The sequence below is a fragment of the Stenella coeruleoalba genome, assembly GCF_951394435.1.
Source record: "Stenella coeruleoalba genome assembly, chromosome: 3".
NCBI lineage: Eukaryota > Metazoa > Chordata > Mammalia > Artiodactyla > Delphinidae > Stenella > Stenella coeruleoalba.
Window position 1 is genome coordinate 173,122,071 of NC_137148.1, and position 17,134 is coordinate 173,139,204.

Consider the following 17,134-nt stretch of genomic DNA (forward strand, 5'->3'; position numbering starts at 1 on the left):
CAGAAAGCAAACAGGCTTCCTGGAGCCAGGCAGGTAACACGCTCTGCACCTGGGCCTGTGGGTTCAGGATAAAAACCCCTCCTCTGAAGAATGGGAGAAGAGGTGCTACACACATCTGACACACAGCAGGGGCTCGACGACTGGTGACTCCTGTGAGGGAGATGTGGTTGTCAATGTCCTCCCCGCCAGATGCAACATTTTATAAACACTTAACTTTTATGGGTACTTTTTCTAAAGCTCCATCAATGATTAAAATGTTGCGTCAGAATTAAGAACCGGTTCCTATGTTATCAGGCCATGAAAAGGAATGAAGTTTTGATACATGACGCCATGTGGATGGACCTTGAGAACACGACGCTCAGTGAGAGAAGCCAGACACAGAAGGACACACAGGGTGTGATTCCATTGATGGGAAACGTCCAGAACAGGCAAATCCACAGAGACAGAATGGATTCCTGGTTGTCAGGGGCTGGGGGAGGGGCTGGGGGGGACTGCTGATGGGGACGGGGCTTCTTTTGGGGGTTAGACAGTGGTGATGGTGGCAGAACATGGTGAATGTACTAAAAACTACTGAGTTGTACAATTTTATTTTTAGCTATTTAATAGTTATTTATTTGGCTGCACCGGGTCTTAGTTGTAGCACGTGGGATCTTCATTGCCACGTGCAGGATCTTTCAGTTGTGGCATGCAAACTCTTAGCTGCCACATGTGGGATCTAGTTCCCCAACCAGGGATCGAACCCGGGGCCCCTGCATTAGGAGCGTGGAGTCTTAACCAATGGACCACCAGGTAAGTCCCCGTACGTTTTCAAATGGCAAATGTTATGTCATGTGAATTATATCTCAATTTTTTTTAAAGGAACCATTTCCCCAGACAGGTAGCTGGAGCCACGTCAATGCCAGTTTACTGCATTAACTTCTGTGGAAACGCAGATCGGGAACTCGGGGCGGCCAGGACCCCGCCTTCCTCGCCGGCTCCGCGGGTGGCCAGGCTGCCCGGTGGCACTGGGTAGCTGGAACAGGAGGGCTGGACGGCAGGGAGCTTCCACACCCCGCCAGTGGCACCCACCGGGGACGAACCCCTCCTCCTTGAACTTCCTTCATCCCCTGTTGGCCACCGTCCAAGAGGCAGGGAACACGGGGAAGTCATCTCTGCAGGACAAGGCAGCTCAAGGTCACCGGAAGCTGGAAGTACAATCCCCCAGAAGCCACAGAGGCCACGGCTGAAGGAGGCGAGCATGGCCCAAAGGTGTTCCCACAGCCCAGTGGCCAGTGGGGAGCCGAGTGCAGGTGCTGACGCCCCCCTTTGCCTACACCATCTGTGGCGGCCTCCAGACGCTGGGAAAGGCAGGAGGTACTTCTCCCCTTGAGCCCTGGCAGGGAGGCAGACCCGCCCACACCTGGATTTAGCCTCTGGGGGCAGGGGCCATGTCCAACTTCTGACCTCCAGGACTGAGATGCTCTGTGTGGTTAAAAGCCACTGAATCCGTGGGACTGTCTCAGCGGTGACAGGAGATGCACACACAACCCGGTTCAGTGGTTCCAAGGCGACCCACACAGGGTCCAGGCTGGGGGTTCCTGGAAGCTAGGGGCAGGGAGGGGAGGCGGCGCTGAGAGGTCAACACAGAGACAGGCAGAGGTCATGATGTCTATTTATTCCCCACACGTTACGTTATGCTTGTCACCATGGCTAGCACGCAAGAGTTAGGACACATCTCGACGGACGTGTGCCAGACGGCGGGTGGCTGGCGGCCGTCTCCCTACTAGTTACCTACACACACGGTGCTGGGTCACCTCGCACGTGGCCCGACAACACCAGGGAGCCTCCGACGATCCAGCTGCCAACACTGCTGCCGGAGCGGTGGTGCCAGCCGACCCCTCCTCCCCACGCCGTCCCGCCTCGCCTGGGGCCGCCGGGCATCCACGGTGGCTGCCTGGCAATCTCAGGCCAAGGCGGGTGGCACCAGGACCCCCTGCAGCCCCCCCTCCCAACGGGAGGAGGCGCCGAGCCAGCGGGACCACCTGTGGGCAGAAGGGCAGTGGCTGGGACACATGGCCAGGCCGGGATGGGCTCGGGGGCCAGGCTGAAGGTGGTGAGAGGGCCCCTCACGGTCTGTCGGTCTTGAGTACTGGGAAGAGAGCGCTGGGATCAGACCCACGTCCATCCAGATGCTCGACTGGAAGAAAAGTCCCAGAAATGGGTCCTGCACACCCAGGACGTCCGCTCCGGGCCGCCCCCAGGCCCAGGGCAACAGAACCGGCTCCTGGGAACCTGCAGCGGGAGTTGCTCATGCGAGAACCCGGGTCCGAGGGCCGGGCTGGCTGGCAGGGAGCCCGTCCGAGCAGGGGTGGCTGGGGTGGCCAAGGTCGACGCAGAGAGCAGCTTCTCGTGGGCTGCGAGGCCCCTGAAGACAGGCCGAGGGGGCGGGGCTGCGGAAGGGGCTTCGTGCCACGGCTTCCCCGTGGGCGCTTCTTGAGAGCGGCGAAAGGACCCCCCCCCCAAATTATTCTAGAAAATACTTTAGAGACTGGGTTTTGGGGGGGGCTGGGAGTGAGACTGGTGCTGGTCTGTGCTCACAGCTTGCTGGCTCTGTTTCGAGAAGGGTCTGGGGGCCGTGAGAGAGTACAAAAAGGGAGGGAAGGGCTGAGGCAAAAAAATAAAAATAATAAAAATCCGTCTTAACATGCAGGTCCAATTCCTTTTCCTCTCATGGGCGGTCCAATGGGAAGAGAGACGGAAAAGTGAGAGAAGGCTTCTGGTCAGCCAGGAAGGACCTGATGGCGCTGGGGGGCTGGAGAGAGAAACAGCCCAACTGAGCGGGACTGAGAGGGGTGGGGGATCCGGGTGGGAACCCCCGGCAAGGGGCCTGATGACCAGAGACGCCCCTGCGTGGCCTCGGCGACGCGGGCCCGGCCCCAGACTCACCGGGCAGTCATTCCCGCGGGTCGTCGCTGCTGGCACTGGGGGTCCGACTCCGGATCTGACTGCGCAGCTGTTCTATCAACTCTGGGTTCTGCTGCTGCATCTGCTGAGCGAACTGCTGGCCCCTGCGGGGAGGGGAGGTGCGCCCGGGCTCAGCCTGGCCCAGGGTGCCCACCCCACGTGCCCCTTGAGGGCAGGGGGACCGCTCCCTGGAGGACGCAGGCCCTACAGAGCAGGTCTCTCTTCCTGGGGGAGTGGAGACACGCCCTGCCTGCCCAGGAGCCCCGCCTGGCAGGTCCACTCACGCCTGGATGAGGCTGGCCAGGTCGTTCTGCGAGGGGTTGGTGCCGGGAGTCCCCAAGGGGTTGTGGCCGCCCGAAATCATGCCGGACATGCTGCAAAGAGAGCCCTTGACTCGCAGACGGTTCAGCCCTCCTCCTCTGATCCCCACTTGGCCCTTCCCCTCTGCTGGCAATGGACATCTCCTGGGGCCCGAACCTGCCCTCAGCCCACGCTTCTCTCTGACTGCAGCCTGTCAATTCCATCAGCTTTCCCAGCAACACCCTTTTTTGGCTTAAAGACAGTGACTCTTAACGGGGCAATGCTGTCCCTCAGGGACACCGGGTGATGCCAGTGACACAGAAGGCCACACAGAGTCTGAGTCCATTGATGGGAAACGTCCAGAACAGGCAAATCCAGAGACAGAGAGTGGGTTCCTGGTGGTCAGGGGCTGGGGATGGTGCTAATGGGACAGGGTTTCTTTTTCAGGTGATGAATGTCTGGAACTAGATGGTGGCCATAGCTACAGGACGTCGTAAATATACTTAATGCCACGGAATCACAAACCTTAAAATGGTTAAAATGGTACATTTTGTGTACCTTGCACCACAGTAATTTTAACCACAAGACCCAAAGGAGAACGGTGGTCACTTACAGCTGTTGAACTTGGGGATTGTTCATGAGGTTGGATGCCTGAAGAAAAAAACAGACTTCTCAGAAAAAGCAAGCTCCCAAACGCATTTCATCATTGACGAGGTTTCCCCGTACGCACCGTGGGCCTCCAGCCCAGAACCCAGAGCGCCAGGCCCGCCTCTTCCCCGGGCCCCACCCCATCCCCACACACTGTGCCCCTGCCCTTTCCCCACTTCGATCCCATCTGGACTCTCATCTTAAGATTCCAGGAACCTCGTCATCCTTCCCCGACCAGGGACACCTGGGAGTCAGTTCCAGCTCTGCTATGTGGATGAACATCATCCTGGCATCTCTCCTACACTGACACCCCCAGCCACGTCGGGATTAGCTCCTCAGGGCCGATTTTAAGACGTGCATATGAGCAGAAGCCAGGGAAGCACCTTCCAGGCTGTGGCTCTTTCCGAAAAGGGCTGGAGAGCACTACCAGCCGGCCTCGGCCAGTCCACTGCCCTGCATGGCTGGGTGTCCAGGCCACGGTCATGCAAGTGTCGGGCATGGATGGGTGCCAACAGCACAGCACGAAGGTAAGGGGGACCGAGACCGCCGACCCCGACGGACAAGGCCAAAGGAGCGGCCTCTGTCAGGCCGCTCCCCGCCGCCAGGAGTCCTCTGGCAGCCTCGTGCCCGTCCCACCCTGGACGAGAGCGGCAGCCCAGGCTCCGAGACATGGGAGGCCAGACGCTTCCCGCTCAGGTGCGGACGTTTCTCTGATGGGGGGGCTCCAGGCTCCTCTCTCCCTGGCGACCTGAGACCCCCACCCTGAGGCCCCTTGAGCCAGCGGTGTGGCCTGAGGACCGGTGAGACCACCCGGGGGCTGACAGGCATGTGCCGGATACGCTGGGTGCCTGTTCCAGGGGACGGCCCTGCGCAGAACACGCGCATCTGGACCAGAAGGTGGTCGGCCCTTCCTCCGCGGGGCCCCCGCGCCCTGCGGTGTCTCGTCTGCACCTCAGGGAGCAGGTGCAGCGATGCTGCTGTCACCGTGGCCACACCGCAAGGGGGCCCGGACTGGGGGAGAAGGGGCGTGGAGATTCCCCAGGTTATTCAGCTGGGAGAGGCGGGTTCAGCTTGTCCGGCTCCACACCCCACGGCGCCCAGTGTCCATGGTGTCTGCAGTGGGGCGGCCCTGGCCCGGGGCCCATGGTGACATGGCAGGCGGGGGCCGTTACCATGCTCATGAAGCTTGGGTTGTTCAGCAGGCCCGCGATGTCAAAACTGCCAACACCTCCCGTCTGTGGGGTGAGAAAAGCCCTGGTTAGTGGGGCCTCGACACAGAACCTCGACAGCCGGCCCCCCGGGAACTGAGGGGTAAGGTCCCACCTGGGGCCTGTTGGAATCCTGGGCGTCCCAGCAACCCGGGCGGCCAGGCCCTGCGGCCGGGGGTGCTTCGTGAAAGACGCACACCACGGTGTGGGTCCCCCGGAAGAGCACGGTATATTAACCGTGTCTTTCACTTTGTGATGCTGAATGTGGCGGGACGGCCCCTCCCAGGGGTGGCCAATCCCTAGAAACTGGTAAACAAATGGCCTGCGAGTGCACCTTTCACGCGCAAACCAGCCTCTTCGGGGCTTGGGGCCACTGTCCCCCTGCCTTGGTCACCCCGGGCAGCCCCCCTGCCCTGGTGCCATTCAAACTACCCGATCCCGCGCCTGCTCACCCAGCCTGCCAGCTCCTTCCCAAGGCCCACACGGCCCCCAGCCCTCTGCCTCCTGACGAGCTGGGGCTTCCCCATGTGACCCACGCCCTCCCATTTCCGGGGACTCTGCGAGGATAAGCCTCTTCCCTCACGACAGGACCCCGTTAAACAGATGCCGGACCCCCGGCACCAGAGACGTTCCTCCCACACGGGTCAGGCCCAGCCCTCGACCCCGAGCCGCCCTGCCCCCGCGGCCAGTCCCCAGAGGACTCACGGGACTGGGTGCCTCTCTCAGCCTCAGCTCCGCCACCTTGAGGTTGGACTTGTAGGTCTCGTTGTCGGGGTCCAGCTCCAAGGCCTTCCTGTAGTAGGCCACGGCCTCCGTGTGCTTGTTCAGGCTGGACAGAGCCAGGCTGCAGGAGGGACAGTGCGCGTGGAGGGCCTGGGAGGCCAACCGCCTGCCCGCCCAGGCCCAGCAGCCACAACTGCTGGGGTCGCCAGGGCTGGGAGGAGGTGGGGCAGGCGTGGTCAGAGCTCCTCCCTCCTCCAGCGAGCTGAATCACAGGTGTGTCCTTGGCCTGCACTGGAGTTTATGCTAACGAGGAGGCCTGTTTATGCTAATGAGGTGGGCTTCCAGGAAGCCTCCGGATGTGCTGCTGGCCACAAAGACCAAACTCACCCCCAACTCCCGGGGAGGGAGGCGTTAGAGACGGGCTATAAAACCCACCCCCACTGGTGACCGCCCCGCGTGCTGGGTGGGAGGCGCGCCCCGAACCGCGCAGGACAGAAGCTCTGCCTCGGGACCCTCCCCGACCTCGCCCTTGGCGGTCCTCCGCCTGCTGCTCCTCTGCATCCCTTACGATAAGCCAGAGAAGGTTAAGTGAAACGTTTTCCTGAGTCCTGTGAGCCTTCGAGGGAATCGCTGAACCCAAGGAGAGGGTCGTGGGAACCCGGACTTACAGCTGGTCGGTCAGAAGCTCAGCTGACGGCCTGGACTCGGGATTGGTGTGTGAGGTGGGGCAGCCCAGTGGGCTGGGGCCTTAACGTGCGGGGCCGCACTGACCCCAGGCAGACAGCATGTACGGGGCGGGCGGCACTCACCCCATCCTGCCGTAGGCCTTGCTGTAGGACGGGTCTATGCAGATGGCCCGCTCGCAGTCCTGAACCGCCCCCGCGTAGTTCCCCAGTTTGCTGTGGGCCGCAGCTCTGGGAGAAGGCAAACCAGGGCAGTCGGGGAGCTGATTGCAGCTTCCCCGTCTGTCAGGTGGGGCAGAGGCAGGGTTGCCAAGGATGGGAGGCCCGGTGGGGCTGGACGCCGGGGCTGGTGCCGGAGGATACAGCAATCTGGGTGCCGCCCCGTTCACCAGGGAAACCGAGGCTGTGGGGGCAGACGAGTGCGGCCGCTAGCACCACTGACACTGGGCCGCACCTGGCCGGCCACCAGGCATGGGCTCGTTATTTGGGACAGCGGCTGAGCCATCACTAACCCACAGATCGACCGCCCCTCCCATTCCCCTGGGGACTCCGCTCAGCCTGCCCAGGACCCCACCGGTCCCCGCCGTACCTGTTACAGAAGTAGACGGCGTTGGCGGGGTTCAGCTCGATGGCTTTCCCATAGAAGTGCACGGCAGCCTCAAAGTTTTCTACTTTCATCTGTTCGTTCCCTGAAGAGAAAGGGAAGGAAACGTACCCTCGGCTGTTCCCCTCGGACCCCGAAGTTCTGAGATGGCGTTCTCGGCTCGCCCGGCTTCCATGTGGCAGTTCGAGACTTTGGGGGCCCAGGATGCAACGCTTAGACACAGGCTAGGGTGGTGGCACGAGGCGGAGGGCGGGTCTGCGTCCAGCGCAGGGCCTGGCCAGAGCCAGCCCTTGGTGCAGCAGCTGTCACTGTCATGGTTGTGGTATTTGGGAACCTAAGCCTCAGATACCATCACTTTTGCTCGTTCCTTCAGAAACAGCGCAGTTTTAATGAGATAGAATTCACATACCGTGAGACTCACCCTTTAAGAGTGTATATAACTCAGCGACTTTTAGTATATTCAAACTGGTCCAACCGTTAGCACTAATTCCAGAACATTCCATTAGCCAAAATAAACCCCGTCCCCATTAGCTGTCACCGCCCCCCCCAGCCCCTGACAACTACACATCCACTCTCTGTCTGGCTCTGCCTGTTCTGGATGTGTCCCACCAACGGAATCAGACACTGTGTGTCCTTCTGTGTCTGGCTTCTCTCCTTGAGAATCCTGTTCTCAAGGTCCATCCACGCTGGAGCGAGTGTCGGGGCTTCTCTCCTCTGCGTGGCTGGGTGACGTCCCCGTGTGTGAAGGGACACGTGTGTGTGTCCGCTCATCAGCCGATGGGCACAAGGGCGGCTTCCACTCCTATGCCGCTATGAACACGCGTGCACAAGCGTCTTTGTGGATGTGCGTTTGCACCCCTCCTGGGCACACCCTAGGGTGGAACTGCTGGGTCACATGGTCACTCTATCTAACCATTTGGGAAGCTGTCGGACCGCCCTCCGCAGCGGCCTTACCCTTTAATTCCTCCTGGTCAAGGGTCTGATTTCTCTGCATCTCTGCATCAGTGTAAAAGCCCTCCGGCCCCATCTCCAAAGGCTGGTTTGCCATCCGCTCCACAGCCCAGGACCAGCCGGCCTCTGCCCGTAGCACCCGAAGGCCAGCTGTGCGGGGCGTTCCTTACCTTCGGTTTTGAGGCGTTCTGCCTCGGCCGAGTCCTCCTCCGAAGGTGGGGTTCGCTGGGGGCTCCTCAGATCAGGTGGTATCTCCTGGCCCCAAAGCCACGATGAGCTCTTTGAGGGGCAGCAGGAAACCGCTGACCTCCTCCCCCAAGCCCAGCACCCTCTCCCCTCCCCCAACCAGCCAGGGGACGCCCGAGGACAGCTGAGCTCTGGGGGGTAACTCAGGCCCTCGAACTGAGACAGAACCACAGCCCCGCAGTGCCCGAGGCTCACCCTGCCCGCCGCAGCTGCTTCAAATATTTCGGGAAGAGTCTGGGGGAGCGCGAGGTCGCTATCCTCCACCGTCACCCCGAAAGCGGTCTCCAGGCATTGGATGGCAACTGTCAGGGGGACAAAGGTGTGCTCTACTGAACCCAACCCCAAGCTGACGATTCTGGGGGGCAGCGCTCACGCTTCCTTTCTCGGACGTGCTCGCTAAGGCCTCGGATGCACCAGGCGCTGCGTGTGCCCTGCGGGGCCCTATGGGTGCCAGCTGTGATTCCTCGGGCAGCGCAGGATGGACCTGCCCCTCGAGCCCTGAGGCCGGGAGGAGTGGGGGAGCCGCCGTCCCTGCCCCACAGGGCTCAGGTGGTGACGCCAGGCCTCTCTGTGGGGTCACAATGCGGGGGCTGCCCGGGTGGGAGGCCTCGGGGGTTCGGTGCGGCCCGGTGGGCATGGAACAGCTACCTCCTGCCAGGCAGGCTAGCGGCCGGGTCTGGGCTGGGCTCCCCACCCCTGGCCTCTCTCACTCCTTTGACCGGTAGGGACACACGCGCAACGGGGGACATGGAAAACCTTCGGGAACTGCATCCCTCCAGAAGAGAACAGCTACGGGAGGCCCAGCCTAAAGTGAGGGAGGCGGGGGGCAGCCCTGCACCCGCCTGGGGCTCAGCGTCCCTACCTGTGAAACGAGGACAGGGACCAGCCTATTGCTCCCACCCCACGGAGCTTCTAGGCGCTGATGCAAGTGGGGGGTCGGGCAGGGGACTCGAGGCCCTGGGAGGCGCGCGTGGCCCACAGCACGTACCTTCCAAGCTCTCCTGGGCGTCAGAGGAGAGCTCCCCGTGCCGGAGCTGGTCATGCAGGAACCGGATGATGGCGTAGGCCAGACGCTTCTTGTTATCCATCTTGAGATGGGAGCAGACAAGGTCTGGGGGTTTCAGGATCTGCGGACAGCGGTCCACAGTGTGAGGACAGGATGGGCGGCGGGCACAGCCAAGCGAGCCTTTGCCCCTCTGCCCTCACGCACCCGCCCTGCCCGGCAGGAGCCACTTTAACTCACTGGCTAATTGTGTCTGCCTGACAACGGTGAGGCAGACATGTGAATTCTCCACATTTCACAGAGGAGACGCTGAGGCTGTAGGTCCAGAGCCCCTTGCCGTCCTGCCTGACTCTAACCCCAGGGTGATGTGGCCCTGGGCACGGTGGTCATCCCTCCTCACCAGCTGGACGGGGGGCGTGGGGCTCCCCAGGGACACAGAGGGCAGGCTGCAGTCCCACCTGCTGCTACTCCACGCTCTGGACAAGAAAACGGTCCAACAGTTTCCGGGCCCCGAACACCCGGAGGACACGCACCGCCCACGAGGGTCAGACAGGACCCCTGGGTGGGCCTGAGCAGACCAAAGGCCCAGAGGGCACTGACACCCCCTCCCAGGCCACCTCAGGGCCTCCTCTGGGTTCCTCTACAACCTGCTGTATTCCTAGGCCAGGTGTGACTCTCCCAAGGGGACACTGGTGACAGCTGTGGTCGTCACAACTTGGCGGATGGCCCCCTACAGTGCTGAGGCGAGAAGCCTGGAGAACGGGCGTGGGAAGGGCCTGTTCCCCGTGGGCCGTGGCGCGCCAGGCACTTCACACACAGCCTCGCCCCCTGCACAGGCCCATCTCCCACGCTTGCCCGAGGCCATGCAGGGCTCGCCCGGGAGGGTGGGATCCATGGTGTGAAGCATCTTGGCCCCCCAAACACGCCCCCGCAGGGTGAACAGCCTGTGTGGCTTGGAAATCGAGAGGCGGCCTCCTGGCTGAGTTATCATTAACCCACCACTGGCCAGCGGCGGCTAAATCAAACCGGACAGAGCAAGTTATAACCCCCAGGCTTCGCACACTGGCCGACAGCAGGCCGGGCGCTGCCGGCCCAGAGCCGCCAGGTGAGTGCAGTCAAGACACGCGATGCTGGCCGCGCTCAGAGCCGTTTCCGGTTCACAGAAAACTACATCCATCGACAACTTAAAAAAAGGGAGAGAAGCCAGACACAGAAGGTCACACAGTGTGTGATCCCACTGATGGGAAACGTCCAGGAGAGGCCAATCCACAGACACAGAGAGCGGGTTCGTGGTTGCCAGGGGCTGGGAGGGGGTGGGGCTTCTTTGGGGGTCACGGAATGTTCTGAAATTAGTGGTGATGGTTGCACAGCACCGTGAGTATACTAAAATCTACTAAGTTTTACGGTATGTGAATTATATCTCAAATTTTAAAAAGGGAAGGACTTAAAGCAGCTATATCGTACAGCTGGACAGGGCACTCTGGCCACCCCCATTATGGGGATGGTAATGAGCTTTCTCCTCCCCCATTTCTGGATACAATGAGCCTTTACCAAGCAAGCGCCTTTGGCCCAAGAGCGTCCCAGGAACTGGGAGGTCTGGAATCAGGACGCCAGAGCCCAGAGGACAGACGGCCAGCCCCAGATGCACAGGCTCTCAGGGGCAACACAGAGGGGCCCAGGGAGACCAGCCAGCACAACCCGCTCGTTCTGAAGACAGTGAAACCCCCAAAGGTGAGTCATCTTCCCCAGCCGAACCAGCGAGCTGCTGCCCAAAACATCAACAAGGTTCTGGTTTTACAGACATTTGACAAACAGAGGCATCATTCACCACAGCCAAAAGGCAGACAGAACCCAAGGTCCATGCATGGATGGATCAACAGATGTGATCCATCCACACAGCGGAATATGATTCAGCCTTAAAAAGGAAGGAAGTTCTGACACCTGCTACAACCTGGATGAACCTTAAGGACGTGATTGCTCAGTGAGATAAACTAGACACAGGACAAACGCTGTCTGATTCAATTCACATGAGGTTCCTAGAGGGCTCAAATCCATAGAGACAGGAACTAGACGGTGGCGGCCAGGGGCTGGGGGACTCTGTTTCACGGGGACAGAGTTTCAGTTTGGGAAGATGAGAAAGTTCTGGAGATGGATGGTGGGGATGGCTGTACGACAATGTGAACGTGCCTAATGTCACTGAGCCGGGCGCTTAAAGATGGTTAAGATGGTAAAGTTCGCGGTATATCTATTTTACTGTAACTAGGAGAAAATCTGTTTTCAAAGCCCAGAGTGGCCCTCTTAGGATGTGACCCTCCGAGACCCCAGGACCCTGATCCTTCTGTACGTTCTGTTCTAATCAGGGGTCAAGGGCCACACCTGGCAGCCGCCTGTTTGGCTGAGGATGTCTTTTCATCCCTACGTTATAGAAGTGTCTGCAGAGCATGCTTGGTTTTCCTCAAGGGCCCCAAAGCCCACAGAATTTACCACCTGGGCCTTCATGTTTGCCAACCCCTCCCAGCCGACTTCTCGATCACCGAACAGGGTGGAGGGGTGCCAGGGTCTCCCAGAGCGGGTCACAGGTTGACAGGTCACATGGGAAGGTCACAGGCTGGGCAGCTGGGGCTCCCCCGATGTGTTCCAGGCAGCACTTAGGGGCACGGCCCCCCTGCCAGACCCACGGGAGCTGGTACGGGGTGACTGGGCTTCACACTGGGCTCGAGGGTCTGTGCGTGGGGGGATCTGTTTTCCTCACAGGGAACTAATGGAGGCCCTGTGGTGACAAGCGTTTGCTTAAGAGTAGGATAAAGAGGCAATCTGATCTTTACGTGACTGAGCTGTGAGGACGGAGGGGGTGACTCTGAGGGGACCGTCAGGGTGCAGAGAACTGAGACACGAAGTCACACCCGTTCCTGGCACAGCTTCAGTTCTTCCAAGGGCCCCGGCCCTTTGTACCTCAGGGCCTTTGTACATGCTGCTACCAGCCCTCCCACCCTGACTAAACGGCTCATTTGAGGCAACCGCTACCCGGTTTCCTGGTTCCCGGCTTCTCCTGGTCTACTGACATGACCTCCTCCCGAGGGCCGGCCCCCCAAGTTGACACAGTGAGCACCGAGACCAGGGCTCCCGGAGGCGCCCTGGGGGTAACAGCGGGCTCTGCAGTCTTAGCACCTGAGGTCCAGCCGTCTCCACCCGAGGCCAGCTCCACGTCGCCTCCCCACCCCTGAGCCGGGATGCTCGTGTCACGGCTGAAGGAGCCCCCGCGATGCCCTCTCTTTCCTCTTCTATAAAACAGGGTGACAGAGGCTGTGGTGAGACTCCAGCGCCCCACGCGGAGCTTCTCGCCCGGGCTCTATCCGCATGGCGCGGGGGGAGGTCACTCCTTTTGTGGAGCGTGTGCACTGTAGGGTATTTAACAGCATCCCGGCATCCGTCCAACAGTGTCCCCCGGGGGCAGAATCACTCGGGGCGAGACCCCCGGAGGTTACGTTCCATGACTGTCTGACCTTTGAGGTCCCGGGATGCTACACACATTTAAATCCACACCTGAGTGGGAGGGAGGGGAGGTGACCCACACACGCTGGGGGTCACCCTGGTTTACACTGTCTGATCATCAGGGGTTTATTCTGGTGTCCAGTGTGAACAGGGATCAAACTCGATTTTTTCCCAAATAATGAATGCAGGGCCCCTCCCCCTTAGCACAGCTGACATGGGAGCTGGGTCACTCTCTGTGGGGGCTGTCCTGGGCACCATGGGGTGTGGAGCAGCCCCCCTCCCCCACAGGGGTAACAATCACAAAAGTCTCCAGACGTCACCAAACCACCACCAGCTGAAAATCACTGATAAACACTCAGTGGGAAAAATAAAAGTCAGCACGGGTCAGAGTTTCTGGCCAAACGACTTGGCTGCAAACTTTCAGCAAATCCTGTGTTTGCAGAGTATTTGGGGTTTCCGGACTGCAGAAAAGCGGATGTGGGTCCACAGCGGGGACCCAGCACATGTCCGAGACAGGCGCGCCGTGAGGACTGCCGCTCTCCTGCCTCTTGGGCGCGGAACAGCTGTCGGCCCTTGCTCGCCTTCCCGCTCCCTGCAAAGCAGGCCCAGGAACGCCAGGACGCTCTTTTCCTTGACTGCCCCTGGGCACTGGGGTCTCGGGAACAATCCCAACTTGTTGGGCTTTGGCTGCCGGACAGAATTCTTGGGGCAGGCTGCTCTCTCTGCGAACAGCGAGGGCTTTGTGAGGTTCCAAAGGCACCCGGGGCGCTGGCTGCAGGTGCGGGGTTCAGGCGCGAGCCTGGCCGGGGGACGGACGCTGGCCCCGGGGTGCGGCTGCAGCGGGGGTCCCGGTGCCAGTTCCTCCCTGTGTGTTCAGAACCCCCGCCGGCTCTCCGTCCACCTTTCCATTTTATCATTAAAAACACCCCAGCCTCGGGACTTCCCTGGCGGTCCAGTGGTTAGGACTCTGCACTTCCAGTGCAAGGGACATGGGTTTGATCCGCGGTCCGAGAACTAAGATCTCACACGCTGTGCAGCTCGGCCAAAAAACGCCCAAACACCCCAGCCTCTACTCCTTTTATTTCCCTGCTCAGAACTGATCATTTGAAGAGGCAAAAGGGTACACTCAGGAAAATGAGTGACCCAGCCCCGGACACCAGGAAGGAGAAGCACCCTCTTTCTGAGACTGCCCACCCCTTCTGGGGGTGCCCTGCCCCGCCTCCACCCCGAATCCAGCTCTTCTTACCAACACCAGTGTGTGCAAGCTGGTCCTCTGCTCCTCCCTCCCCTCCCAGGGCACCTAGGGTTCCCAGGAAAGGGCGGTCCCAAGAGCTGGAACTCAGGCTGCAGCCCGAGCCCCACATCGCAGCCCTGTTTTCCTCTGAGGGGCTGCCAGGATGTCCTGCACTCTAAAAACCCTCCACAGCCCCCCGAAACCTCCTGAGCAGGCACATGTGGCCCCTCACCAAAGCCCCTGTGCTCTGCTCAAACGCAATGCTCACCTTCCCTCCTGCCATCTGGGAACCACTCACTCCCCCTTCAACACCAAGCCAGAAGGTCACCTCCTCAGACAGAGCTGGACACCCTCTTCTTCCAGCAAAGCCCAGTACTTGTCCTGCCTCTGGTCCAGCATCTCCTACAAGGCCTTCCGACTCTTTCCTGGCCTGCCCACTCTGCACCCGACTGTGAGCCACTGGACAGATCACCTTCCCCCAGGGACCCCAGCACTCAGGGGCGTTTGGTCCACATGGACTCAGAGAAACCTTGGATCCTTGTCATGGTCAGAGACACGTGACCAGGTTCCTTTGGGAGGTCGTTTCTCTTGGGTCTCGGTTTCCTCATCAGCAGAGGGGATGACAAGCCTACCTACCAACCGTCCTCTTTACTCTTTCACCCTCACTGTGCATGGGCCGTCAAGGCCAGCATTGGGTCTTGCCCCCCAAAAAAAAGGAGGAACAAGTAAGACTATAGCTCTCAATCCGGGGCAGAGCTTAACCCCATTTAGAACCACTCACCCTTTCAGGAAGACTGAATTATAAACCCCTGAATGAAATCCTTGGAGTGCCCAGGACTTTCCAGGCCCTGAGCTGAGTACACATAATGGCCTATTTCAGGGGTCAGCAAACATTTTCTGAAAAGGAGGGTCAGAATGAGGACGTTCAGCTTCCCAGGCCATGGATAACATGTATGCAATCAAGTGGGCTGTGATCCCACAAAACCTCATTCACAAACACAGGCTGCAGGGGGATTTGGCCCCCTGGTTACAGCTTGTTTAATCTAACTCCCATTGTACAGAACAAAAAACTGAGGCTTAGAGAGATGGGGGCACCCCCCCAAGGGCACCCAGCTAAGATGCAAATCGGCAGTTTTGAACCTGGGCGGGCTGATTCCAGAGCCTAAACTCCAAAATACACTTTCCTCATCCCACAAAAGTGGGCATGCACACAAAACCGTGCACGTGATTTCTTGGGGGTTCACACCCTCTGCCCCCTCTGAAGCCCACTGGCGAAGAATCACTAATCTAGGGTAGGATTTAACTTTGGCACTGTGGACATTTGGGGCCAGATCATTTTTTGTGGGGGCCGTCCTGTGCACTGAGGGGTGTGGAGCAACAACCCTGGTCCCCACCCACTTGGTGCCAGGAGTGCCCCTGGTCGTGAAAGCCACAGATGTCCCCAGACACGGCCCCGGGTCCCCTGACAGGACAAAATCCCTGGTCTACAGAGAGGAAAAGCAGACAAAAATAACCAGTGAGGCAGAAACAAAGGAAAATGGGAACATCACTCAGCGAGGATGCAGAGTGCACACGCATTTCCTGGCACCTAATAACAAAACTAGCTGTCCTCTAGAAAGCTCTTGACAAGGGGAGGGAAACTAAGTAAAGAATGTTCCACGTGTATTTAACCTCAAAATGCCTGTAAGAGGCATGTACTTCTAGAACCCCTATTAGTAGAAGAAAAGGGCTGGTGGAGAGTGGAAGCGATCTCCCCGAGCTTACACAGCCAGCGAGAGGTGGACGAGCTGGTCCTCGACCCCAGATTTCTCCCACCTCCAGCACAGTAGGCAGAGGCCCTCCGTGTGAAATCAGACTAACCGCTGCTGCTCCCTTTGAGCTCTCACTTCGCGCTGGGGGCCCTGCGACTTTAATCCTCCCGGAAGCCTCCCACCCCAGGCAGTGGCGGAGACGACGCCCATTTTACAGAAGGGGAAACTGAGGCTCCGAGAAGCCAAGAGGCTGGCTAAGGTCACCCATGTAGAGAGTGGCGGCGCCGAGACAGGAGCCCCGACTTGAACCCCACGAACGGGGGCCCCGATTCAAAAGGACCGTGTTTCCGGAAAGCAGCGGACACCCAGCAAGCGCTCACTATGTGCGGAGCGCTTCGCCTCCCGCTGTCCACCCGCCGGCCTGCGAACCCGCATTTCCCGGGCCTGGGGTCTGCGGGAGGGAGACCCGGGCCGGCGAGGGCCTGCCCGACGCCGTCCGGCCTCAGTTTCCCCTCCGCGCCGCCCACTCATAGTACCCCGCGGACGCGGCGACCCCGGCCCCACACCGACGTCCTCTTAGGGAGCCCGGAGCCCTGGGAGCCCCAAGAGCCCCGAACCGCGGACCTCAGGCCCGCCGAGCTCAGCGCCGAGCACCCCCCACTCACCTCTCAGGCAGCCGAACCCCGACCCACCGACGGCTGCGCCTGCGTACCGCGGCCCCGCCCGGTCCCGCCCCCCCCCAGCTGCGACGCCTGCGCAGAAGGAGCCAGCACCCGCGGGCTTTCATTTTGCGCAGGCGCACCAATTATCTAGGCGGGCGTGGGGGGGAAGTGACGCAATTTAGAGGCTGGGACAAGCTAGTCGTTAGGGCAACTGACCTCTGCGACCGAAAGGAGGGCGGAAATCAGAACTGACCGGAATGGAGCGGTGCATGATGGGACAGTGGCGGACTCTTGTGGGTTGGCGGAGCCGTCATGTGGTGCGGAGTCGACCACGTGGTGCAGTTGTGTTTAGGTATCTGGCGACCAGAGAATTACAGGCGTTCTTTGAACATATTTGTTCATTTATTCACCCACCTATCCACCTACAAGTGCGTTCTTTCATTTATTCAATCCATAAGAGTAAAGTAATAGAGATATTTGTTTACAGCAGATGTCTAATAGTCGAAAAATATTTATTGCACACCAACTCTGATGGCCAACAAAATGTTTGCTCTCATTACCTTGTATTGGGGTAGACGGACTATAAACTAGTATACTAGTACATAAATGAACAAATTTTACTTAATGGCAAGCGCTATGAAGAAAAAGTGGGGTGCTGTGATTGTGATGGGCGGGGGTAAGTTGGC

The 17,134-nt window shown here is 59.7% G+C and overlaps 1 protein-coding gene across 4 annotated transcripts; it reads right to left on the bottom strand.

Annotated features, from left to right (window-relative positions):
• Window positions 1-763: 763 nt before the first annotated feature.
• On the bottom strand, window positions 764-16,501 carry SGTA (small glutamine rich tetratricopeptide repeat co-chaperone alpha). Of its 4 annotated transcripts, none has more exons than XM_079917241.1 (13): window positions 16,452-16,472; window positions 9,550-9,785; window positions 9,295-9,433; window positions 8,502-8,608; window positions 8,231-8,339; window positions 7,095-7,194; window positions 6,632-6,736; window positions 5,805-5,943; window positions 5,064-5,126; window positions 3,857-3,894; window positions 3,228-3,317; window positions 2,926-3,047; window positions 764-2,791 (listed from the first exon to the last, which is right to left on the bottom strand). In XM_079917241.1, exons 3-12 carry the CDS (start codon window positions 9,392-9,394, stop codon window positions 2,933-2,935), a joined length of 966 nt encoding a protein of 321 aa, XP_079773367.1. In that variant the 5' UTR covers window positions 9,395-9,433; window positions 9,550-9,785; window positions 16,452-16,472; the 3' UTR covers window positions 764-2,791; window positions 2,926-2,932. The 4 variants fall into 4 exon arrangements, 3 of the variants coding, with proteins under 3 accessions (XP_079773367.1, XP_079773366.1, XP_079773368.1); XR_013827647.1 differs by lacking the exon at window positions 9,550-9,785 and having other exon boundaries at window positions 767-1,151; window positions 1,400-2,791; window positions 16,452-16,501; XM_079917240.1 differs by lacking the exon at window positions 9,550-9,785 and having other exon boundaries at window positions 765-2,791; window positions 16,452-16,501.
• Between the last annotated feature and the right edge of the window lie 633 nt (window positions 16,502-17,134).

Excerpts from the sequence above, each read along its gene's own strand:
- SGTA (XM_079917241.1), bottom strand. The coding sequence starts at position 9,394 with ATGGATAACAAGAAGCGTCTGGCCTACGCCATCATCCGGTTCCTGCAT. Across the intron at positions 5,944-6,631 it reads AAGGCCTACGGCAGGATGGG|CCTGGCTCTGTCCAGCCTGA; the intron begins GTGAGTGCCGCC and ends TCCCTCCTGCAG. Across the intron at positions 3,895-5,063 it reads ACCCAAGCTTCATGAGCATG|GCATCCAACCTCATGAACAA; the intron begins GTAACGGCCCCC and ends TTTTTTCTTCAG.